General features: G+C 50.3%; 2 protein-coding genes across 10 annotated transcripts in view; one reads left to right on the plus strand and one right to left on the minus strand.

Moving 5' to 3' along the window:
* Yipf2 (Yip1 domain family member 2) lies at positions 1 to 25,271 on the plus strand. 5 transcript variants are annotated; one of them, XM_037207701.1, is made up of 10 exons: positions 1 to 85; positions 233 to 293; positions 566 to 723; positions 803 to 883; positions 1,706 to 1,793; positions 2,767 to 2,883; positions 2,961 to 3,127; positions 3,209 to 3,391; positions 3,477 to 3,607; positions 3,689 to 4,570. In XM_037207701.1, exons 2-9 carry the CDS (start codon positions 263 to 265, stop codon positions 3,588 to 3,590), a joined length of 939 nt encoding a protein of 312 aa, XP_037063596.1. In that variant the 5' UTR covers positions 1 to 85; positions 233 to 262; the 3' UTR covers positions 3,591 to 3,607; positions 3,689 to 4,570. The 5 variants fall into 5 exon arrangements, with proteins under 5 accessions (XP_037063596.1, XP_028728320.1, XP_037063594.1 ...); XM_028872487.2 differs by having other exon boundaries at positions 4 to 89; XM_037207699.1 differs by lacking the exon at positions 3,689 to 4,570 and adding an exon at positions 25,204 to 25,271 and having other exon boundaries at positions 9 to 97.
* Carm1 (coactivator associated arginine methyltransferase 1) overlaps positions 3,780 to 25,563 on the minus strand; it is a 49,687-nt gene continuing 27,903 nt past the window's right edge. For 2 of the 5 annotated variants that reach the window (XM_028872483.2, XM_037207698.1), the window contains exons 2-16: positions 25,230 to 25,355; positions 20,431 to 20,537; positions 19,438 to 19,542; positions 17,060 to 17,170; positions 15,940 to 16,117; positions 13,020 to 13,110; positions 12,718 to 12,799; positions 7,049 to 7,134; positions 6,760 to 6,849; positions 6,240 to 6,377; positions 6,058 to 6,147; positions 5,871 to 5,983; positions 5,684 to 5,761; positions 5,347 to 5,415; positions 3,780 to 5,217 (exon numbers count right to left, since the gene is read on the minus strand). In XM_028872483.2, coding sequence (XP_028728316.1) covers positions 5,078 to 5,217; positions 5,347 to 5,415; positions 5,684 to 5,761; positions 5,871 to 5,983; positions 6,058 to 6,147; positions 6,240 to 6,377; positions 6,760 to 6,849; positions 7,049 to 7,134; positions 12,718 to 12,799; positions 13,020 to 13,110; positions 15,940 to 16,117; positions 17,060 to 17,170; positions 19,438 to 19,542; positions 20,431 to 20,537; positions 25,230 to 25,355 — 1,604 coding nt within the window. In that variant the 3' untranslated portion in view covers positions 3,780 to 5,077. Of the gene's footprint in view, positions 5,416 to 5,683; positions 5,762 to 5,870; positions 5,984 to 6,057; positions 6,148 to 6,239; positions 6,378 to 6,759; positions 6,850 to 7,048; positions 7,135 to 12,717; positions 12,800 to 13,019; positions 13,111 to 15,939; positions 16,118 to 17,059; positions 17,171 to 19,437; positions 19,543 to 20,430; positions 20,538 to 25,229; positions 25,356 to 25,563 lie in introns of all 5 variants that reach the window. The other 3 variants (XM_028872485.2, XM_028872484.2, XM_028872481.2) reach the window with 3 other exon arrangements.

Here is a 25,563-nt window from a genome sequence, read left to right on the forward strand (position 1 = left end):
CGCCGGATGTTGCCGTTGCGTGGAGGCTGGGCTCTGACGGGTAGGCTGGCCGCGCGCACGCGCACGGAGCACGGTCCACGCCAGCGTAGGTACTCAGGTGAGGAGGGCGGGGTGCACCTGCAGGGCCCTGGCGTGGAGCGGGGCTCCCTCGGTGGGTTAGGCTCCAGGCAGGACTCGCGGCGGAAGCGTCAGTCCTGAGGAGGGCTGGGGACTGATGCATTTCTGTTCACAGAGCGCGATGCGGTGACACCGCTAAAGAATCATGGCAGCGGCTGACGAACTGGCCTTCCATGGTGAGTGGGGCCCGGAAGTGGCCTGAGCTCCTACTGTCCTAGGCTAGAACCACGGGCAGCTGGGACCCAGACCCCAGGATGAGCCTGGGGTTCATTGCGGACTCAATCCCTGCCATCACCATGGACACAGGCACACCAGAGCCTGAGTCTGCCCAGGACCTAAGTTAGGTCCTTAGGGGAGGGCAGTGAGGCCCCGCAGCCCAGGCTGGTGAGCAGTGGGCCAAAGGACTTTCCAGACTCCAAACACCTTTGCCCATATTGCCTCTTCGTAGAGTTTGAGGAAGCCACAAACCTTCTGGCAGAGACCCCAGGTGCAGCCACTACAAGTCAAAGTGATGCGCTGACCTCCCGGGAACATGTGGCTGTGCTTGTGGGATCAGGCATTGGTTATGGAGCCGAAGAGGTGGAGGAAGAGGGTGACAAGACATCGGTGAGTCTCCGGGCCCCCACGCCCTGCCTCTGCCCTTACCCTGGCTAAGCAGGCAGGTTCTGAGAGTCTTGTCTTGTAGCTTCTACAGGAGGAAAAGCCACAGCCAAGGTTCTGGACGTTTGACTATTATCAGGGCTTCTTTGATGTGGACACCTCCCAGGTAAGGCCTGGGGCTTGGTGGAAGGGGCTTGGAGTTGCTTGGGGTTCAGCCACTCTATTTGGGGCACTGAATTTGGATAGAATGTGTGTTGTGGAAGGGCTGGAAAGCAAAACTAGGTTACAAAGCCAGGGTCTTGGCATCTTTCCCAGTCAGGCCTCCTGTGTAGCTAGGGCCACAACTGACACCGCTAGGCCTGAATGCAGGCCCCTCTAATGAGCTGAAGTTTGGGTTTTGGCCCGAGGTGATGGGAAGTCATGAAGACTTTAGAACAGACGAGGAATAAGTAGACTGATATGAATGTGGAACACAGGCCAGCCTCTGATAAACCAGATCTACTGAGAGGGCACAGCCTGGAGATGGAGGGAGAACATCTAGAACTTAGGGACTGTCCTTACTGTGGCTGGGAGGAGAGGCTGCAAGAAGTTGAGAGAGGGACTGAAGAGATGATGGCTCAGTGGTTAAGAGCACTGGATTTTCTTCCAGAGGACCCAGGTTCAATTCCCAGCACCCATATGGCAGCTCCAACTGTCTAACTCCAGTTCCAGGGGATCTGACACCCATGGCAAAACACCAGTGCACATAAAATAAAATAAAAAGAGAAGTTGAGAGAAAGGTGGCAGGACTAAAAGCCCACATTCAGAGTGGTGACATGTTCAGCAGGAGCTAGGGGCCAAGACCACAAGCCATAGAGACACCCCATGAACAGCCTGGAGCGGACAGCTGAGCTTGTTCAGTTAGGATGTAGGCAAGTTAGAAGTCTAGAGGGGTCATGCCTCTCAGAATGCTAGGGTTCTCATTCTGGACCCTGGCTTTGCTCTCCAGGTCTTGGACCGGATCAAAGGCTCGCTGCTGCCTCACCCTAGCCACAACTTTGTGCGGTACCATCTTAGAAATCGGCCTGACTTATATGGTAAATAAGGCTGTATGTTTGACTCAATGGAGTATTCATTCAACAAACATGGAACTGTGCCAGGCCCTGAGTGGGGCAGTAAGTAAGAGTAAAATTTGTGTTTAGTTAAGGGAAACCCCAAGACAGGACACAGAAGATTATTACCTTCTAACTTAGGGCTAACTTCTAACTTGGTTTAAGGAAGGCAGGAACGCCTCTGAGTAGGCAAGTAAGTTTTTTGACATTGGTGGGGAGAGGCTTAGAAGAGGACCCAGAAAGTTTCTGGGCCCCATGGTGGAAACTTAGCTGAGTTGCATAGGTCACTGGAGTGTAAGGAACAGTGGGAGGTCATGGGTAGAGGGTGAGTATACTGGTCCCACATGGTGGTGAGAAGGGATCTTGGTGAAGAATTTTTAGGCTCTCCTCTGGCACTGTTGAAATGAAGGGTAGAAGCCATCAAGAGCAGGCAGGGGACAGACATTACAGTGGAGGCTGAGTGCAGAATGGTTGATTCTAGAGTATTTCCCACAGCCAAGAGGAGTAGGAAAGGCCAGGGTGGCTTTCTACCCAGTCTACCAAGAGCAAGTTGCCATCGGCACACAGGAAAAGCTGGGCAGGTATGAGGAGAAGATCAAGGGTGTAGGGCTCAGGACACCCGTGTGAAGTGTGCAGTTCAGTGCCCTGGAGCGATTTGGAAGTGGACAGCTACAAGTGGCATTCACGAAGCCTCAGGTTTGGACAAGACCCTGCCCACAGTGGAATAGTACCAATCCTATTCTACCTACAAAGAATGTTGTCAGAGAAGAGGAAAAAGCCAAGTGCTTGAGGCACTTTGGAAGGTATGTCCAGAAAGATAGGATTGAGCCCAGAGGCAGCTCCTGTCACCAGTGATCTGGAGAGTCAAATGGGGTCTGGGGTCTTACCACACTTGAACCAGGACATAGCCACCTTTCCTGGGACTGATAGACCTGGGACTCCATGTCCTCCTTTGCAGGTCCCTTCTGGATCTGTGCCACTTTGGCCTTTGTCCTGGCGGTTACTGGCAACCTCACTTTGGTGCTTGCACAGAGGCGGGACCCCTCCATCCACTACAGCCCCCAGTTCCACAAGGGTAAGCAGGCGGGTGGGCTCAGCTCCTGGCTGCTAGGGCCCCAGGGCATGCAGTGACTGCCCACATTGCATTCCTAGTGACAGTAGCAGGCATCACCATCTACTGCTATGCGTGGCTAGTGCCGCTGGCACTGTGGGGCTTCCTCCGGTGGCGCCAGGGCACAAGGGAGCGCATGGGGCTGTACACCTTCCTGGAGACTGTTTGTGTCTATGGCTACTCACTCTTTGTCTTCATCCCCACCGTGGTGAGTGTGGTTTGGCTCTGGGGACTGGTGGGCGCTGCATGGCCCACCCTGTATGGTGACCAGCCACACTTGTCACACTAGGTCCTGTGGCTTATCCCAGTGGAGTGGCTGCAGTGGCTCTTTGGAGCATTGGCCCTGGCTCTGTCAGCTGCTGGGCTGGTGTTCACCCTGTGGCCTGTTGTCCGCGAGGATACGAGGCTGGTGGCTGCAGCACTGCTGTCCGTGGTGGTACTGCTTCACGCCCTCTTGGCTCTAGGTTGTAAGGTAGGGTCCATGTGGTCCTCAGCAGGGCTGTGGGGTACGGCTTGCTGCCACCCAGCTGCACATTCACCCTCAATTCTCGCTGCAGCTGTACTTCTTCCAGCCACTGCCTCTGGAACATGGGACACCAGCACCCCAAGCCACACCTCTGTCTTCCAGTGTCCTGCTGCCCACCTCAGCCCGGTCCATGACAACCTTCTAGGAAGGCCAGGTCTGCAGGTGAGGGACAGTTTCTGTTGTGGATAAGGGCTCACCTTCTTTCTTTCCCTGGGGTCACTCCTAGGAGTCTCTCTTTTCCAGGCCAAACTCAAGGGGCTATTACCTGTCCTGCCCTCCCTGTGAAGATTGGAGGATTCTTGGACCCTGGAGACAACCCTGCTACTTTGCAGGCTTTTCTTACAAAGCAAACACTTTTATTTTCTATGCAAAGGTGATCCAGAGAATTTATATAAAGGTGGGGAGGGGCAGCCGAGCAGGGAGTATTACTGATGGACAGAAGCGCCCGGTTTCCCAGACTGCCTGTGGGCCCTCTGTTTCCCTGACAGGTCAGGGGGTGGCACAGGGCAGGTCCAGCCGTTGTCAGGAGTACCTGTGGTGGGCATGGGCCCAGCCTGGGCTCTGGCCACTGAGGTGGGGACTCTAGGGCAAGGGGCAGGGGGGAAACTGCCCTTCCTTACTTGTTTGCTTTTCTTCTTTTTCTGTCTGGAGGGAGAGGCCCTACTAGGCCCCTTCCCAGGGAAGCTGTCTTGAGAGGAAGAGGTGGAGCATGGATGTGGAGTGCAGCACACAGGCCTATGTTAGCTATCAGGAGAGGATGCCCTCCTTCCTTCTGTGACAGATCCTTGAGGTTTTCGTCTGCCCCAGTGGTCTTGGGTGACTTTCCCTCTGGGCTGCCTGTTTCAGCTTTTGGTGGAGGGGACCTTCGGGACTCAGGACAGTAGCAGGAAGCAGGGGCTAGAGGCCTTTGGACAGCTGGGTGTTTGTACATTCAAGTGTGAGGTGAACCCTTTGGTGAGAGGGGGTTACGCCCGCCCTGAAGGCTCGACAGGGCCACCCCTCACCTAGAGCCTCTGGGCCTAGGGACAGGGGCTGCTGGCTGGGCCCGGCCAGCCGGGTTTCTCAGAGGGTCTGTGGGTTGACACTGGTTCTTTTCGTAAAAAAATAAAATTAAAAAAAGCAGCATGTCACGCCCATGGTGACCATGTGGCCTGGTAGTTGAACGTGAGGTCCAGCTGGCTGTGCCGCCACCCCAGGTGAGGGGCAGGCGCAAGGACGGGTTGGGAGATGGGGGCTGCCAGGTCTTGTGGTAGCAGCTGCTGACCTCCTCCTGCCTGGTCAGGCGCAGGCGCAGCTGTGTGTGTGAGGTGGGGTGGGAGGGGGCTTGCCTCTTCCAGCAGATGTCAAAGCCAGGTCAGTGGAGAGGGCAGAACTGGATGAGGGCTGCCCCGACAGGATCTCATGTAAAATATGGCAGCGACACGCGCTCGGGGCCAAAGGGTGGGCTGGGGGTACTTGAGGGCAGCGACGACATCGTGTACAAAAGTGTCCAAGTTCCCATAGCAAAGAGGGCTGTGACCGGGTGTTCACGCTTCTCCAGAACAAGGGGAACAGCCACCAGCTGCACTGGGTGCGGACTTCATTTGGTTTCCTGGTGCTGTCAGTGCGCAGTGGTGTTGCGGCTGGAGGCACCTAGCTCCCGTAGTGCATGGTGTTGGTTGGGATGGACATGGGTGAGGCCATGGAGATGGCGGGGCCACCCATGGTGAACTGGTTGTTGACTGCATAGTGGGCACTGGAGCCACCGCTGCCTCCTTGGGCACCTGAGGAGCCTGTGGGGCAGGTCATGGGCACTGAGGAGCCAGCATGACCCCTAAGCCTGCCTGGCCCCCACTGGTAGCTTGAGCGTGTGCGCAGGCCAGGCGGGAGGCCCCCCGCCCACGGCCCCGCTACCCTGTTACCTTGGACAATGCCCGTGCTCATTATGGAGCCCATCCGGGAGTGGGTGTGATTGACAATCCCTGTGTTGGCTGCGCAGCGACAGGGAGGAAAGAAGGAGGAAGGGAGACGTCACCGCCCCCAGCCTGCCCACTCCACTCTTATGGTTGGTGTGGGAAGGGCAGATGGAGTGGTGACAGACCAAGGTGGAGAGGCACACAGGGCTAGAGTCCCCAGGAAGAGGAAGAGGTGACCACGACAGCGACAGTGGTGGCAGAGGACCAAGCACTGGCTATTGAACTGGCCACTGGCACATCCCAGTCCTCCCCTGCCATGCCATAGATCTTAGGAGACACTCACCTAAGGGAATCAGGTTGTTGTGACCCACACTAGAGCCGCCGGCAATAACACTGCTCAGGTCATAGGCAGTAGGCATTCCTGACCAGAAAGTGGAGTGTCAGGGGTGGAGCAAGGCAAGCTCTGGGGATGTGGGGTCTCGGCTGCCACCACGGGCCTCCAGCTGTCTGGAAATAGCATTCAGACTCACCGGCCACAGCTACCCCGCTGCTGAGATTGTAGGTGCTTCCTGTGTTCCACATATTCTCGGAGGGAGATGTGTAGTGTGAGCCAGGTGGGGGTGATGGGGTCGTGCCCGTGTACCTGTGGCAGAGATTCACCGTAGGTAGAGCTGTGGGGCTCCTGGTTCCCTCTTCCCCCCACTAGAACCCTGCTACCTGAAAAAGGGGTTCTTCAGGTCCAGCAGGTTACTGGATTTGGAGCCCGTCTGGTCTACCTGGGCCACAATACTGATGTCATAGCTCTGTCTGGGGGATAGAGAAAGTGGCTGTGAGGCAGCTGGGCTGGTGGACCCCTGTGCCACTGCCCTATCCAGCCCTGGATGGGTGGCAGGGTGCACCTTTTGTTGGCAATAAGCAGACATGTCCCTGAGAGCGTGTCCCCGGCCTTGGCAAACAACGGTGACTGGAAGAGGCACCGGACCTGGTACCAGTGGGTCAGGGGCTCTGTTGGGGCTGTGGATAGCCACACGGTCATTCTGTCGAGAAGAGATGGGTGTACTTCACTGGGTGGCACCACCACTTGTGCCACTACCCACACACTTGGGTATCACCCCAAGGGCCTTCCCTGAGTGCTCCCCTGGGGTCTCAGGGCTAAGACTGGCTGGACTCCAGGCAGGCACAAGCAAGCATGTGCACAGCCAATCCGTGGCCATGGGGTCCCTACTCACCCTGACACCCACGCACTGAGACAAACACACGTAAGGGACAGGCACTCAGGGTAGCTGCTGAGGAAATGACAAGCACACGCCTCCCCCATGGCTCCCCCTGGGTTCTGGATAGGAAAAACCACCTGAGGAGTCATGACACAGCCAGGCCTGGGGCCATAGCTGCAAAGAGTCCCCGCAGTGCCATACTTACATGGAGCCAATAAAAGCAACATCGAACCAGAACGCCAAGCCATGGACCAGCCCTGAATGCAGCATGTGGAATTTGAATGGGATTTCTATCCTGCAAGGCAAAGGGCATGGGCTTGCTGTAGAAGCCCAACCTAACTGAGGAGAGCAGGAGGGGTAGCTGGGGGAAGAGCAGCTGGCCATGAGTGCCTAGGGGGTGGTGAGTACGTGACTGTGAGGAATGCAGGGTGGGAGCATGGCGGCTGGTGGGGGCGGGCAGTGGTGGACATGGGTGCCCAGGGGACGAAGGGTACCTGTGCAAATCGCCTTCTTTGGCTTCTAAGAAGTTCACTGTGTACTTGACAGATTTGGCCATCAGGATCCGGATATCAAATGTGTCCTGCAAGATGACAGGTGTGACCCAGCTTGTGCTGCAATGCCATGGAAGAAGGGGAAAGCCTCAATGCCTCCCCTTGTCCTCCAGGCCTGGCCATGGCACTAACTTCTGCTATCTGGCTAAATCCAGCTTGCCCTTCTCAGACTTGCTAGGCATGACACCAGAGACAGCAATCAGACTACTCCCCTCAAAATGTTTTATTAAGTTCAAAGCCAGCCTGGTCTACATAAGTGAGTTCCAAGCCAGTCAGAGCTACATAGTGAGACCCTGTCTCAAAATGAAAGCTGGGCGGTGGTGGATCACACCTTTAATCCTAGCATTTGGGAGGCAGAGGCAAGCACATCTCTGATTGAGGCCAGCCTGGTCTACAGAGTGAGTTAATTCCAGGACAGCCAGAGCTACATAGAGAAACCTTGTTTCAAAAAAACAAAAATAAAAGCCCAAACCCCCCAGCCCTGGCACTTAAGTTTAACCTATAGAAACACATATACAGGGACAAGTAATACAGTTAGTGGCTCATTGTTTCAATTTCTTTCTTTCATTCTTTCTTTTTTTAAAAGACAGCGTTTCTCTGTGTAACAGCTCTGGCCATCCTGGAACTTGCTTTGTAGACCAGGCTGGCCTCGGACTCACAGAGATCCATCTGCCTCTGCCTCCCAAGTGCTGGGATTACAAGCCTATGCCACCACACTAGGCTTTTTGTTTTTGTTTTTAATTTTCTTGAGACAGGGTCTCCTATAAAGACCAGGTTTGGCTGGAACTCAGAGATCCACTTGGATTAAAATCATCATCTGCCACCCAGCCTATATAATATTCTTAAACAAACAAACAAACAAACAAATTCAGAGTTCACAGTGAAATAGCACATGAATAACATAGAAGTCCTGGGTGCACCCAGGCCAATGAAAGACCCTGTTTCAAGGTGAAGACACCCAAGGTTATCCACCACACGTGCCATCATGTCCTTCTATTTTGGGGGTCGCGGTGGTGTCACTGTTTAATTAAACCATGATTGGTCCACCATTGACATCAGAGCACACAAAGAATGAAAGGGAGGCTCAAGAGGCTGGCTGGTGTGCTGGAGAGATGGCTGAGTGGTTACTCTCTTCCAGAGTACTGGAAAGAAAAAAAAAAAGCACTGGCTATTCTCTTCCAGAAGACCCAGGCTCGATTCCCAGCACCCACACGGCAGTCTCTATAACTCCAGTTCTCTTTTGATCTTCCTGGGCTCTTGGCCTAACAGTGGCATACAGACACTCATGCAGGCAGAACATTCATACACATAAAAAGGTTCTGGGGTGAACTCATGAATTCAGTCCTCAGGTTTGCACAGCAACAAGCAATTTTCCAGCTGAGCCATCCTCCCATGCTGACTTTGTATTCCTGATCATTCTGCCTCAGTCTCCTGAGGAGTGGGGACTCCAGTGTGTACAGCATGAACTTGGCTGTGCTTTTTTTCTTTCTCATTTTTGCTGTTAAAGAGATTGAAGCCTGGAGCTGGGTGGTGGCGCACACCTTTAATCCCAGCACTGTGGACACAGAGGCAGGCAGATCTCTGTTGTGAGTTCCAGGCCAGCCTGGTCTACACAGAGAAACCCTATTGGGGGGGGGGGTTTGAATCATGTGCCTCATGCACATGAGACAAGCACTCCACACTGAGCTAAGCCTTAACAACCTTAGGATGACAATATGACTGCAACCCCTATATTCCCAGCTACTCAGCAAGTGGTGGTACCTTCTCACTTGGGCCTAAGCTAAGCAACATACGGAGATCTCAAGTAGAAAACAAAAACAGGAGCCTGGCCTGGTGGCTCATGCCTTTAATCCCAGCTCTCTGGGGGCAGACGCATGGGGATTTCTGAGTTTGAAGCCAGCCTTGTCTTTATATAGTGAGTTCCAAGCCAACAGGGCCACATAGTGAGACTGTTTCAAAAAACAAAAAGAGAATTACCCAGCTGGTTCAGCAGGTGAAGTCACTTGCTGTGCAGGCCTGGCTATTTGAGTTCAATCCCTGGAGCCCAGTGTAAAAGTGGAGAGAACCAACATATATGTTGCCAAGCAACATACAAAAATTTAAAAGATGAATTCAGAGTGTGGTGCGCCACACCTTTAATCCCAGCACTAAGAAGGCAGAGACTGGAGTTTGAGGCCAGTCAGGGCTATACACAGTGAGACCCTGTGTCAAACTAACAAAAACAAAAAGGGTGAGTTCAGCCTCAGTAGCACATGCCTGTACATTCAGCAATGGGAGGCTGAGGTGATAAGATTGGAAGGTTAAACCAGCCTGGGCTACAACAGTGAGTTCCAGGTCAACGTAAGTTAGTCAGACTGCTATCTAAAGAAACAGAAGAGAAAGCCAAAGAGCAAGTAAGACATTGAAGAGAAGGGAACTGAACTGGAAGACTGAGCACTTGAAAAGAGTTTCAGATTCATCTGCCAGATGTGGTGACACACCTGTAAGGCCAGTGTGCACTGTGAAGTGTGATAGTCTCTAAAGGACAAAGAATCATCTTGCTGAAGTGACTGACTACTGTACATACAACTAGATTCCAGAGGAGAAAGAGACGGGAGACAGAAATCTCACTAAGAGAGACGACACACTGTCTCAGAGTCTCCCAGACTAGTCAAAGAAAAAGACATTAAGGATTGGGGAGACTGAATATCTTCTACAGACCAGTAATTAATTATAGTAAGTGTAAGCAGGCTAAGCACTGGAATTAAAAGATGAAACATTTCATGTTCATCAAAAGTAGAAACTCTGGGTGGTGGTGGCACACACCTTTAATCCTAGCACTTAAAGAAGTACATGGATCTGAGTTCGAGGCCATCCTGGTCTACAGAGTGAGTTCCAGGAAAGGCGCCAAAGCTACACCAAGAAACCATCTTCAAAAACCAAAGGAAAAAAAAAAAAAAAAAAAAAAGACACAACTGAAGAAAATGTCCTTGCACTATTATTGGGTAAAAACAGACTAAAACTTTAAAGCAAATGGTAATATAATGATTTCATAATGACAAAAGGACTAATCCAATAGGATGTTATAATAATTCTAGACCTATATGCACTTAATAATACACTTTCAAAATATATAGAACCAAAACTATAAGGCTGAAATAGAAAAAAATTAGGAAAAATATCCCAATCAAAATCATGAGAAAAAAAAAAAACAGCCTAAGTATTTAGTAAACAAGGTGTGTGTGTGTGTGTGTGTGTGTGTGTGGGGGTGTCAGGCCCAGTACACAATTTAATCCCAGTGCTTGAAAGGACCTTTGTAATGTCAAGGACAATTTGAGTTCTTCAGAGTGACACCCTGTCATAAAGAAGGTAATTAGACTTTGCCTCTGCCTTCTAAAGTCTGCACTACCGTACCCTGCTAACATTCATTTCTTCCAAGCATACACAAAGCATTAGCCGAGCACTGCACACTAGACTTTGAGCAAGTCTCAACTGTCCAAGGTCTGCAAATATTCAGTGCATGTTCTTTGATGACAGAGAAATGGAGATACAGTAATATACCAATTATGCTATACTTTGAGGAAAAGCTTAATAAATATGCATCTGTAAGCACACATTTCAGAATTAGACTTTTTTCTCCCCCCTTTCCTTTTTTTTTTTTTTTTTCTTTTGGATTTTTTGGATAGTTTCTCTGTGTAGCTTTCGCTGTCCTGGAATTCACTCCGTAGACTGGGCTGGCCTCGAACTCACAGAAATCCACCTGTGTCTGCCTCCCAAGTGCGGAAATTAAAGACGTGCGTCACCACTGCCCTGCTTAAGACTTTTTTCTTGATTCAGGCAGAGCTCTGAGTTCCAGGCCAGGCAGTGTACATACTGAGAGCCTGTCTCAAATAAATAAAATTTAATTATTTTAAAATTTTTTTTGAGAAAGATTTACTTATTTGATGTCTTTGAAATTTTATTTCTATTAGACATATGTAAATGCACCTGGCACTGGATTCCCTAGAACTGGAGTTTGGGTGTAAGCCACCACGTCGGTTCTGGGAATTGAACCTGGCCGTCTGCAAGAGTTACAAGTGCTCTTAAGTGCTAAGTCATCTCTCCAGCCCCCAATTTACTCATTTTTATTTTCGGTGTGTTTTCTCGTATGGAAGTACACCATGTACATGCAATGCCTGTGGAAGCCAAGAGAGCATCCGATCCCTAGAACTGGAGCTGCCAGGGTCCACTGCAAGAGCCACCAGTACTCTGTACTCTTCTTTGAAAATAAACAAAACTAATTTATGGGTCTGGAGAGATGGCTCAGAGGTTAAGAGCACTGGCTGCTCTCAGAGGACTTAGGTTCAATTCCCAGCACCCACAAGGCAACTCACAACCCCTGGAACTCCAGTCCCAGGGGACCCAACACCCTCTCCTGGCGTCTGTGGGCACTGCACACATGTAGCGCACAGACATAAGTGCAGGCAAAGCACCTACCCATGCAAAAAAAAAAATATATATATATATTATATAAATATATATAATTTAATATATATTAAATATTTAATATATATAAATATATAATTTAATATATTTAATAAATTATATATATAATATATAGTTACTTTACATGAGTGGACTTTTTTTTTTCCCTTCGAGACAGGGTTTCTCTGTGTAGTCCAGGCTGGCCTCGAACTCACAGAGATCCACCTGCCTCTGCCTCCTGAGTGCTGGGATTAAAGGTGTGCGCCACCACCGGCCAGCTTGTGTGTGGATCTTTTATCTGGATCTAAGTTTATACACCACAGTGTCTGATGCCCCATTATGGATGGCTGCAAACTGCCATGTGGATGCTGGGAATTGAACCCAGGTCCTCTGGTGTCTTCTAGAAGAGTAGCCAGTACCCTTAACCACTGAGACATCTCTCCAATTTTTCTTTCCTTAATTGCATTTGTTCTCTCTGTCTCTCTCTGCCCCTCTTTCTATGTATGTTCACTTGAGTGCAGGTGCCCTCAGAGGCCCCTGGACCTGAAGTTACAGGCCACTGTGAGCCATCTGATAGGGTGCTGGGAACCAAACTCAGATCCTCTGCAAGAACACTGGGTGCTTGTAACTGCTGAGTCATCTCTCCATTCCTGTTACTTTTACCTTTTACCATGTTTTTATGAGAAAGATCCCAGGCCAGCTTGGATCTCCTGATTGCCATGAATGCAGGGGTTATAGGCATGGACCATAATGCCTATTGAGATTCTTTTTTTTTTTTTAAGATTTATTTATTTAATATACACTGGTGTTTTGCCTGTATATACTCATATGTATGAGTGTGTCAGGGTCCCTGGAACTGGGGTTACAGTTGTGAGCTGCCATGTGGGGGCCCGGGAATTGAACCCGAGTCCTCTGGAAGAACAGGTAGTGCTCCTAACTGCTGAGCCAGCTCTCCAGCCCACCTCTTTAGTTCTTGATTCCCGAACCATGGCTTTATGTAGTATTCAATCAAACGAGTTTCTACAGATCCACCCTGCTGGTTGGTGCATGTGCTCTGCAGAGGGAGTGAGGGTGAGAGAAGCAGGCGTTTCTAGATTCCAGAGCTTGGGTGAGGCCTTGGTGAAGCCCTGACCTCATCAGTCCAGCAGTGCCCTGTACACACTACTCACCACCACAGGTTGCCGGAAGTACTCATCCACAGCGGCGCCTCGGAGGGCCGACAGGTCCACTCCGTGGAAGGATGGCTGGTACCTGTGGAAATCCCCAACCCCACCCTGAGGTCACCAGTAGCAAGAGAGGCAGGTGGAGTCACCTGCTTTCTTTCCTAGCTGGCTCTCATCTAGCCCATGTCCTTCAGATCCTACTGAGGGGAAGAGGAAAAAGAGGAGAGGCAAGGGCCCACCTGAGGATTGGGTCCATCCCCAAGCAGGCAGGCCCCATGGTCTGGCCGGGACACCCAGGGCGCACTCACCAGAAGTTGGCTTTGGTGAACTGCTCCATGTAGAGCTGTTCATCGGTGAAGGGTGCGAGGTGGACGTCACCAATGGTGGGGAACATGTTTCCTGGGAGTGGGGGAGGGGGCAGGGAGGAGTGCTGTTGTCAGGGCAGCACATCCTGCAAGGCTGGGTAGAGCTTCCAGAGTACCCTGAGATCCCCAATCACAGCTCAACCGACCTACCTACCTACCTACCTTCCTTCCTTCCATCTGTCATCCATCCATCCATCCATCCATCCATCCATCCATCCATCCATCCATCCATCCCACAGCATGCAGCACCTTTGGCCCGTGGCCTCTAGAAATGTGTGAACTGTACCGTAGCTAGAATCAAAACTGAAGTAGCTTACTGCTTCGTTTTGTGGTGCTGGGGGTGGAACTGGTGACCCTGAGTTTAACTCTCAGACATCAATTTTTTTTTTTGGCTTTAGTTTTTTTCAGGTGGGGGCAGGAGAGGGGTGGGGTGGGAAGAAAGGAGAATAAGCTCACATTTAACCCAGACAGCCTTCAACTCCTGCCTAAGCCTTCACCAAGTGCTGGAATTACAGGTGTACACCATCACCCTGGCTTGTCTGTCTTTCTGACACAGGGTCTTTCTGCATCAGGCTCCCAGATGCCGGGATCTTAAGAGTGTGCCACCATATCCAGATTAATCCTGAGAACAGTGGCCTTTTTCTTTTTTTTCTTTTTTGAGACAAAAGTTTCTCTGGGTAGCCCTGGCTGTCCTGGAACTCACTCTGTAGACCAGGCTGGCCTTAACTTGCAGAGACCCACCTGCCTCTGCCTCTCAAGTGCTGGGATTAAAGGCGTATGGCACCACCTCAGAGGCTTTTTTCTTTGGTGATTTGATTTTTCAACAATGATCTACAAATCAGTTCAAAATCTCCTTATGCAGGGCTGGAGAGATGGCTCAGAGGTTAAGAGCACTGGCTGCTCTTCCAGAGGTCCTGAGTTCAGTTCTCAGCAACCATATGGTGGCTCATGACCATCTATAATAAGATCTGGTGCCCTCTTCTGGCCTGCAGGCACATATGCAGGTGGAACACTGTGTACATAATAAATAAATAAGTCATTAAAAAAAAAATCTCCCTATGTACAGCCAAGGCCCTTGGATCAGTTGACTAGGGTCAGTTGTCTCCTACCAGCTTCTATGTTCATCAGCACACTTGCTCTCATCTCACTGGCCCTCCCCCATCCCAAGAAGTAAATAGGCCTGTCCTTATGTCCCAACATTAGCACTGGGAAGCAAGAAAGGTCGTACTAGAGCCTCTTGGTGTCCAGTGTGCCTGGGCCGCTCCAGACAGAGTGTTTGGGGGGTTAAGCTACACCATTCAGTAACGACTGCCCAAATACCAGGCTTGGCATGGGACTGAAACATAAGTAGAGGGTCCTCCTCTGAGACTCATGAATAAGCAAAATGGGGCTAGGCTGGTAGCAGGGAGAAGCAGGTATGAGGAAAGTCAAGACTGCACAGGATGAACACTTGGCCTGCAGATGTGGGCCTCCCTCACAATCCACACTAGGTTCGAATGCTTAACTGTGGCCATGGGGTGATAGAGGCAAGTGGGTATCATGTAAGGAACCCATTTCTGGCTCCTTTAATCCCCAAAGGGGCTTCTGAGTGGTTGAAAACCACTGACAGGAGTCTCTAGCCTAACCCCTGCCTGGCCTCACAAAAGGGCCAGCTGTTTTCACCCCACAGGCTTAGCCACTAATAGAGCTAGAGGGGAGGGAAGGGAGACCCAGGGCAGCTGCTGGACAGCCTAGAGTCCTATTCTTACACACATGGAGAACTGTGGCCATACCCTGCCTACAGGAACTGAGCCAATCCTCCTAGGCAGAGGAGTCATGGAATCAACATTCACCAAGGCTATCAGCAGCACCTGCCTGGTTGCTAATCTCTACTTGAGGCTACTTCTAGACCAGGGTCCCTGAGCTCCCACAAATGCATATACACCTATGACTTTAAAGAACTATTCAGATACAGACACCCCCGAACTCATCAGAGAAATGGACTGCATGCACTACTGTGCTCAGAGCAGAGTAGAGATCCCAGTACAAACTGCCACTTGGTGCAGGAACTCAACCAGAGGTATGGTATGGACAGTCAGCCAGGAACATGGACAGGAAACGAAATATATCCACAGGCCCTTATACATGTACATATACCTACACAGAGGTGTACACCCACCCATATGCCTTCACACACACCATACCTTCAGTGCACATCTACCTGCCTATTTACCCTCAGATCTCACACCTTCACACACACATCTACCACCCCCATACTTTAACATGTAAACACACACATCCTTAAACACCTATAAAACATCAGACACGCCACACCCTCAAATATGCACACATATCTACACCACCCATAGACCCTCACCATCCACACTTTCACCCAAGAACACACATCCAAAAACCTGTGCATACACCTTCATGTGAACATCACACACCTGTACATCCTCATCCACACACCTGTATATATTTCCATACATCACTACACACAGAGATTACCTGCAACCTTAGGCATGTGCTCATTCCCACCTACCTACTTCTTAGCTCTTAGGGGAGTAGGCTGGCCACATAGCCCTGGACAAGGTTTCCAGTTTGGAGATAAACAACCCTTAGGAGACCACCAGTGACAGAACTGAGTTCAGCCCATCCCTGGACTTCCATCTCTGTCCTATTAGGGGCGGGTCTGTGGATCCAGAAGCCATAGCCAGCAGGTTCGGTTAGGGTAGGAGGAAAGAAACCCCCAACTCCCTGTATGTAGATCACTGATAGACAAGAGGACAAGTAGCTACCTACAGGCTGCTGGTAGCAGTGGGCTTGCCCAGGGGCCAACTGCTGTGGTTGAAAGGCTCAGTGCTCCTGAGCATGGGACACTCACCACTGGGCTTCAGGTACTTTTTGGCATGGAGGTAGCTCTCGAGCATGCGTTCATTGAAGAGCATGTAGCCCATAGGCTCTGAGATGATAATGTCCACTTGCTCAGGCAATGAGACCTCCTCTACCTTGCCAGGGATGACCACGATGCGGTCCGTCAGGTTGTTACTCTTCACCAGGACCTGTAGGAGGTGGGAGAAGGCTTCCTGTACTTGCTTGGTATAGATCCTCCTCAACCCCATAAATGGCTCATGAATGGTCTCTGCTCATACCTCTGCTTTCCCTGTGGACATCCTAATGATGGGGAAAGAGTTCCTGTGGCCCAGCTCTCAGACACCAATGTACCTGCTGCTCGGGGAAGTGCTCACCCCAGAGCGAGAGCCTAGTCCTGGCAAGTTGTCCTTCACACACACAGTGAGGGCCTGACAGAGGGAGGTGTGTCAAGGGACTCACATGTTACGAGAAGGAAGAGGCAGGAGAGACTGAACTCACATGGAAGCCCTATGAAAGTGCTGCACAGAAGCCCTATGAAAGTCACAGTCCCAGATCTGCAGCTAGGGAACATCCAGAAGTTAGCTGGCAGTGCCCTGTTTGTATGAGATATAGGCTGTGGGAGGGGGAGCCAAGCTTATGAATGTATCCATACAACAGTCTGGAAGAACCTAGGGGACTCTCTTTGTCTGGTAAAGGGCCTAAGTAGTAGGAAGCCAGGGATACGAGAGGAAAGCACAGTATTTACCCCTCTATAGTTTTTTAAATCCTGAACTTGAAAATTAAGTTTTCCATGAGAAAAGTGGGGGGGGGGGGGGCGGGCAAGGATATGGTAAAACGAAATCCTGTTGTCATCTGCAGAGGATGTATGGGGCTCAGGCAGGCTAGCACTCAGGGCAGTTCAGGTACATGACTCAGAATTCCCAACAGGGAGCTGTGTCTGCCACGCTGCCCCTGAGGCAGGAGAACACACCCTTGTAGATACCTCCTTAGTCACTGTGGCTTTGCTACCACAGGCCCAGTGGGCTTCCCCTCTCCTGCCTGTAACCACATGGTTCCAGAGACGAAGAACAGCAGTGATGTCTCCAGGTCCCCTGGGGGCTCTCGGTGGGTACAGAGATGAGGACACTGACCTCAGCATGCTGAGCCATGGTGCTGGCCTCCACTGCGTAAATTTTCCTGGCTCCTGCTTGAGCAGCAAAAAATGACAGGATCCCAGAGCCACAGCCCACGTCGAGAACAATCTGAGAAAATGATATGTGTATGAGGCTACAGATGTGCCAACCACCACACACTATGCCCATCATAAACAACATAAACAATAGCAGAACTACTATGTGTCAACAAAAGAATTGTTTTCAGGGGGCTGGAGAGATGGTTACTCTTCCAGAGGACCCAGGCTCAATTCTTGGCACCCACATTGCAGTTCACAATGACCTGTAACTCCAGTTCCAGGAGATCTGATGCCCTCTTCTGGCCTCCCCAGGCACTGCACGCATGTGATACACAACAAATGCCCACACATAATAAAACAAAACAAAAAGCAATCTTGCACAGTGGCAAATGCCTATAAATCCCAACAATGACAAGAAGGGGGCAGGAGGACCATGAATTCAAGGCCAGCCTAGACTACATAGTGAGACCCTATCTGAAGATTCAAACACTGCTGATCTGGGAAGAACAGAAGTGAAAACCAGAGAGGTGTTGGAGGAAATGTCCTGGTGCCAGAAACTCATCGTCCTCGCCCACCCACCTGCCGAGAAGCTGAGACAGAGCTAGCATAAGGCTTGAGGATGCAATTCAAGCACTTGACAAGTGAAAATAGTGAGTTCAAGGCAAGCCTGTGATACCTCAGACAACCATGTCTGTCTCAAGTCACCTCTCTCCAACATAAAAAAGATAGAGAAAGGAGAAAGGAGGAAAAAAAAAGACCATGGAGATGTGCCTTCCTTCACAATGAGATCATATATGAGGCAAAACTGCATTCACTATGCCTGACCTATCAAATATCTCAGCCTTGCGTGGCTGGCCGGACACATGCCTATCTACCCCCACAGCTGAGCCAAATCATCCAACAGAAAGCCTAGATCATAAAGAGTTGACTGACTACCTTACACTACTGGGAAGACCAGAATGGCCCTGTCCTCCTGACCTCTGCTGTTCCAGCCTCTCAAGTGTTGGGACTCTAGGTACACATCACCAACCTGGACTGAACAGCAGCAAAAGTATAGGGAGTGGGAGTGGGGGTGTTGTGGGGAGGGGTGTCCAGGCATGGTGAGGCAGGCTGCCAGAGGCTAAGGTAGGAAGACTGAGCCTAAATGTAGCTTGGACAACACAGTAGGTATTGTCTTACAACCCCCCCCCCACCCACACACACAAGCAAAGATTCTTCAAAAGGGTCCTATCCTACCTACCCTGTGCTTGGAGGAGGGATGCTAGCTAAAAAGGCCAAGAACATGTGGACAGGTCTTGCTGGATTTTTTCACAAGCCAATTAGCACACCATCAGTAATAGTGCCAGAAAAGCCTGGGTTCTGAGTTCAGTCTGTGGGGATGAGTGGGAGCTAGAAGCTCCAGAAAGCAGTGAGGCCTCCCCCTCTAGTATTGTTCCAGTATCTTCATCCCATCCTTTGGAATCCTCTGATAAGCTGGCAACCATGCTTCCCTGAGCTCTAAGAGCTGCTTGGGTAAACAGCTGTTGTGGGCACCCCAACTCAGAGCCATCTGTCAAAAGACCTGGGAAAGGCAGTTGGGGCTGGACCTTGATATTTAAAGTTGAGGGGTGGGGCTCTGAATCATTGGAGTCCCCAGCCTGTGGGTTCTGCCTTGTTCCTGGTAGATGAAATTAGAACTGAAATGGATGAGAGAAGGTTCAGTTGGGGTCCACTACTACTGCAGAGCTCAATTGCTCTACATCTATCTGTGTGACTAGGAAAGAGGTGTGCCTTCATTATTCTCACCCCCCCCCCCTTTCCTTGAGAAAGGGACTCATGGTATGGCCCTGGATGATTTCCAATTTAGAGATATGCCTGCCTCTGCCGCCACACCCAGCTTACTCACTACTTTATAACACACACATGCAAACATCAACTTCCATATGGAAAGCTGTTTTATTTTTCTGCAACACTAGAATGGAAGGCAGTCTTCTTCATGCTAGGTAAGTATTCCCGATTCCATAGTTGGTGACCCTCCTGGCAACATTTCCTGAGTGCTGGCATTAGAGCTAGGTTCCATGTAAAACTTAACGTTTGTTCACTACACCCCACCCAATACAGCTGGGGCAGAAAACAGTATGACCAAAGACATGTATGTTAGAAGAGGCAAAGTGTTCTCTATAGGAAATCAAAGAATGAACATAATTTTAACTAAAAGAAAATGGAGGGCTGACTCAGAACAACAACAGATAGAAAGAAAGGAGGCAGCAGACCTGGAGGCGGCAAAGGAGGCCCCTGGCCCAGCCTCTCGGGGACCAGCAGCCTCTGTTGAGGATGCTTTCTGTCCTGATGGCTCACCTTGTCCTTGAAGTCAGTGTGGTTCTGCAGGATCGCACGTTGGTAGGTGCCTGTTCGCACATAGTCCTGCATCATATTCTGCTGCTGGGACAGGTAGCCATAAAACTGGAACAGAGACACACCAAGGGCACGTGGCACGTGGCACAACAGACTGCCACAGCCATGGCTGCCCTAAGACAGAGGGAGGGCCTGACAGCATCAACCTCCCTTGGGAGGCCATGTACCCTCCTCCAGCCTGAACCCAACTGACAAGAGCCAGCTGCTTCAGAAGTGGGAGCAGGGATCTGAGGAGCAGTCCCCAAGAGGGACTCTTCCACTGTTGTCATGGCTGACAGACACAGATGCCACCTGGACCAGGAGGTCACCCAAGAAATCACAAAATTTGTCATGGATTGGGTTGTAACATCTAGGGGCCAACTTTCCCATCTTAGGGTCCCAAAAAAGAAGAGGAATGGATGGAACAAAACCCTAGAGCTCAGAGCGCCAGGCAGGTGATGTGCGGTGTCTCTCTGTAAGACAACAGGCGATCAGGAGGCAGCGTGGCACCTGGCAGGGCCACAGGCTTGGGCATCAGGCAGACCTGCTTTCCCATCGTGGCTCTGTTGCATAAGAGCTGTGTGACTTGGAGCAAAGTCACTTAACCTCTCTGAGCCTCAGTTTTCTCATCTGTAAATGGGGACAATAACAGTTGTTGGGAAAGTCCAAGGCTGCGGGCATGGAAGACTGCTGACACAGTGCCTTACACTCACCAAGGGTTTGTGACATTGCTATAGTTCAGTCACTACTCTAAACACCTGGGGACTTGGGCATCACAGATGAGGAAACTGAGGCCTAGCAGCAAGTGGTGAACACTTGCTGAGGCTACACAGCTAGTAAGGGACAGAGCCAGGATGAGCACCTGTGTGGGCCTACTCTGTGCCACGTGACCTCCTGTGGGAAGGCAGGGAGGGTAACACTAAGGGGCTGTCTGGCCCAGGATAGGTGCTAACTCACCTGGAAGTACTGCACAGCTGAGGATTCCTCTGTCCGCTCGCTAAACACAGAGCGCTCCAGTGTGTGTCCCCGGCAGGTTTTCAGGATGTTGTAGAAAGAACAGAAATCTGGAAAGGGGGAGCCAGATCACTGGGAGGCCAGTGCTATGGCCCTCTGGGAGAGTCTGAGGGCCTGGGCATTTGCTCTTCCTGTCTGCCTTTTCCAACTTGTCTACTTGGACACATGGGAACTGGTGTCTTCCTTTTCCCCAATACAATGTTCCAATTGAGAAGGAAAGGAAAAGAAGAGCCAAGCCTGCTGCTCTAACTGACAGGAGGGCATGAGTGCGGGTGCATGTGGTGAGAACAGGCCAGGCATTCCTCCCAGACAACAGCCTGCCAGTGTGGGAAGCACCTCACAGTAGCCTCTGGGGATGGCACTGGACACAAGGACAACATCTCAATGTTGAAGAGAGCAGGCGAGTCCTGTGGACCCAGAAAAGCATGTGGAGAGGGTGTCAGCACCCTTCCCTGGGACACAGTGCTATGAAGTTCTTTGAAGTGATTCACACAGAAGTCACTCAGAAGGTGGGGAGCAGAGGGGATCAGCGGCCCACCCCTAGATGAGGACCTATGAACAACTGAGAGCTGCTAGGGGAGGAGAGTTCGTTTTCTCTAAGGGTGTGTGTGTGGCCTCCCCCAGCAAGTATATGGACAACACAAATTGGACTGGGTGGATTATACATATTAAAGAAAAAATTAAAGGAGGAGGAGACAGGATAGGGCTTGAATCGGAGGAATTAGGGGTGAATGTGTAAAAATACATTGTATGGGCCGGGCGGTGGTGGCGCACGCCTTTAATCCCAGCACTCGGGAGGCAGAGCCAGGCGGATCTCTGTGAGTTCGAGGCCAGCCTGGGCTACCAAGTGAGTTCCAGGAAAGGCGCAAAGCTACACAAGAGAAACCCTGTCTCGGAAAAAAAAAAAAAAATACATTGTATGAATGTGTGAAATTCTCAAAGAATAAAAATACATTAAGAAAAAACTTACTTTACCAAGGAACCTAGAAAAATGGCCACCAAGTTACAGACTTTAAAAAGAATAGTGTTAGAGAACTGGTTCAATGGATACAATCCTTGCTAGACAAGTGTCAGGACTGGAGTCCAGATTTCTAGTCCAGTGATGAGGGGTGAAGATGGGATCCTTGGAGCACACTGGTTAGCCTCCCCAGTTAGCACAGCTGATGAGCTCTGGGTTCAAGTGAGAGGCCCTTTCTCAGTAAATGAGGTGAAGAGCTTCTGGCCTCCATATTCCTATGCACATGCATGCACACGCACCTTAACGCATGTGCTCCTATACACACAAACATACATTTACACACACACATCATATATACAGATACATGCAAATTAACTAATACTAACTAATTAAAAGCCAGCCAGGAGGCTGGGCAGTGGTGGTACACGCCTTTAATTCCAGCACTCAGGAGGCAGAGGCAGAAAGATCTCTGTGAGTTCGAGGAGTTTATGAAGCTAGTTCCAGAACAGCCAAGGCTACACAAAGAAATCCTGTCTTGAAAAACCAAAACAAACAAACAACAAACAAATAAGTAAGTAAATAAAAAAAGCTGAATGGCCAATAGCTAGGCAGGTGGTAGGACTTCCAGGCAGAAAGAGAACTCGGGAAGAAGGTGGAGTGCCAGCCAGACTCGGAGGAAGCAGCACAGGCAGTGCAGAGGGATGAGGTTAACAAGCCACACGACAGAAGGTAGATTAAAATACATGGGTAATTTAAGTTTTAAGAGCCAGTGGGACAAGCCTAAAGTAAGGCTGAGCTTTCATAATTAATATTAAGTCTCCATGTCACTATTTGTGAGCTGGTGGCCCAATGAAAAATCCAACTAGAACTCCCTGAGATTGAACTAACCCTAGGCCACATCACCTCTAGGATTTGTTATTTATCCATTCATTCATTCATTCATTCATTCATTTATATACATACCTATGGGTATTTTGCCTGTATGTATGTCTATACCTGAGGAATCCCTGAGAGGGCTTTGGATCCCCTGGGAATGGAATATCAGACAGTTGTGAGTTTCTATGTGGGCAATGGGAATTGAACTTGCGTCCTCAGGAAGAGCTCTTAACCACTGAGCCATCTCTCCAAACATCCCTCCCTAGCAATTTATTCTATGTGTATGGGTGTTTTGCCTGCATACATGTATTTGCACCACTTGCATGCCTGGTGCACACACAAGCTAGAAGGAGGTTTCAGATCTCCTCAACTGGAGCTGCAGACAGTTCTGAGCTGCTGTGTGTGTGTAGGGGGAACACAGCCAGTACTCTTTCTTACCTGCTGGGCCATCTCTGCTACCCCTGTCTCCAGACTAATAATCTAATGGGGATGGTAATTCCTGGTGGTAGTATTTCCAACATATCTTAGCTGGGTGGTAGCACACCCCTTTAATCTCATCACTCAGGAGGCAGATCTCTGTGAGTTCGAGGCCAGCCTGGTCTACATAGCAAGTTTCAGGACAGCCAAAGTTACACAGAAAAAACCTGTCTCCAAAAATCAACCAAAACAAAACCCCAAAACCAAACTGTTTACTTCTTCTTACTGTGTATATTATGTGTTGGAAGCACGTGCCATGGCATGAATGTGGAGGTCAGAGGGACTCTGGGGAGTGGGTTCTCTCCTTTCCGATCTTGGTGTGGTTTCTAGAGACTGAACTCAGGTCTTCAGACTGCACAGCAGATCTTCAGTTGCTAAACCATCTCTCCAGTCCCTAACACTTCTTTTTTAAGGATGAATTTGGGGACTGGGAAGACTGTTCAGTGGATAAAGTGCTTGCCATGTAAGCATGAAGACCTGAGTTCAGATCCCCCAAAGCCACATAAAAACCTGATGTAGTAGCATTATGTCTCTCCCTCTTAATGTAGAGATTAAAAAATCCCCAGAAACTTGTGGGTCAGCTATCTTGGGGTGCTCAGTGGTGAACATTGAGAGATTACATCTCAAGGTAAAAGGCGATGGCAGACATAGATGGAGCTCTTCTCACCTCCACATGCAAGCCAGCACAAGCACACCTACGTTCACGCACGCACACACGCACACACATACACGCACACGCACACACGAAAATGAAAGGACCGACCACAAATCTGGACTCAGCAGACCCTCCTCCACAGGAACCCATCCCGAGATGTTCCACCCTTCCATGAGCTATGCCGCCTGTGCATGGAGAACTAGGAGTGGTTATTCAGCTCAAGCCACACATAAAAAAACCCTGGGTCAACAAAAAGATTTAAAAAACAAAAAACAAAAAAAAAAAAAACCAGACAATTAGCCCAGGCTGGCCTTGAACTCCTGGTCCTCCTGCCTCCACCTCCTGAGTGCTGGGACTGTAGATGGGGTATGACTTCAAGCATGTCATACAAGGGCTCACCCACTGAGCTACATCTTAGTCCCTCAAATTTAAAACAAATTTTTTCAATTTTTTGGGGACAATGTCTCCTGTGGCCCAGGCTTCTCAGATTTGCAACATAGAAGAGGCAGGCCTTGCACTGATACTTCTGCCTCTCCTTTTTCCTCTGCGTTAGGATCACCAAGAAGGGAAGGAGATGGGAGGGGAGGGAAAGGAGAGGAGGCCTGAGGATGCTTGTGCAGGTGACAAGGAACAGCTCCACTAGAGGCACAGGTAACCTCCTGGGGAGACGTGCAGGGCTCTGGGAACCAGCAGCCCCTCTCCCCTGTACCAGTCACCAGACTCACCCAAGCACTCCACTGACCAAGTCCTGTCACAGGACATCCACAGGCCTGGTACTGCTTCAAAAACCCCCAAGGTCCCAGCTTTGTTCACCCGGGTTTCCACAAGCCCTCCTCAACAACCTTAGTGTCCTTAGGATGTCCAACAACAGGCCTGCTCAGAGCGCCCAGGAGCTTCTTTAAGAGAGTGAAGGCTCTGCCCACCTCTAGGCCTCATCTCACCCCTGCCCTGGGATCCCAGCCCCAGCTGAGAAGGCTGGCCTCAGGCTTAACCCGACTAGCTCTCTGAGAGGCTTAGGTATAACAAGAGAGTCAGGATGACCCTTTTGGAGGAAAGGACAAAGAATTGAGACCCAGAGGATCCACAGCAGCCACTGAGGTGCCAGGTCAGGGTATCTGTTTAACACCAAGAATACATTCTTACCGAGGACATATCTCCTCATGGGGCTGGTTTTTTTCCTTCTTCTTTTTTTGGAGCAAGGATCTTGCTACGCTGGCTGCTCAGGCTAGTTTCACACTCTTGTGCTCAAATGACCCCCATGTTCTAGCCTTCTGGGAAGCTGAGACAATGAGCATGTGCCACCATACCCCATACCTGGCTACGGCTATAACTTATACTCTGTCTTTAAGCAGGAATCCTTCCTTCTGCCTCAGCCTCCTCAGCAGCTGGAACTACAAGCGCTACAAGTGTATGCCAAGGCATTCAGCATATGCAAGTGCACAGTATGTGTGCATGTGGTGGTGGTGCCTGTGTATGTGGAGGCAAGTGGTCGGGTTTGTGTGTCACTTCTTAGGAATCAATCACCTTTTTTTCTGAGGCAGTCTCTAGCCTGGAACTCTGATGAGGTTAAGGCTGGCTGGCCAGTGTGAGCTGCAGGGATATACCTGTCTCTCTCTCTCTCTCCATCTGAGATTACAAGCTCATGCTGCCAAGGCTGACTTTTCATGTGGTGCTAAGGACTGACTGAGCTCAGGTCCTTACGCTTGTGTAGCAAACACTTCTATTAACTGACCATCTCCCCATCTCCCAGGCTCCACCATGGAACCAAACACATACCGTGGGGTGTGGCGAACTGGATGAGGACGCTGTTGCAGCCCAGTGTGATGATGAAGGACTGCCTGCCCACACGGCTGCACTCTGTCTCTCGGGACACTGAGCACTTGAACACACACACATCTTCATCTGCAAGAGAGAGACGGATGGCTAGCATGAGCAAAGGTGCCCTGGTGACTGACTGCCTTGCTTTACTGTGTCCCCGCCCTCCCCATCCTTTTGGGGTACCTCATAAACACTTTGAAGGGCTCTGCCTCTGTCTCAGTGAAAAAGAGATAAAGGATGACTGCACTGCAGGGATATTGCCAGGGTCCCCAGGAGATCAGTGTCTCACAGG

This window comes from Peromyscus leucopus, chromosome 7, assembly GCF_004664715.2.
Source record: "Peromyscus leucopus breed LL Stock chromosome 7, UCI_PerLeu_2.1, whole genome shotgun sequence".
NCBI lineage: Eukaryota > Metazoa > Chordata > Mammalia > Rodentia > Cricetidae > Peromyscus > Peromyscus leucopus.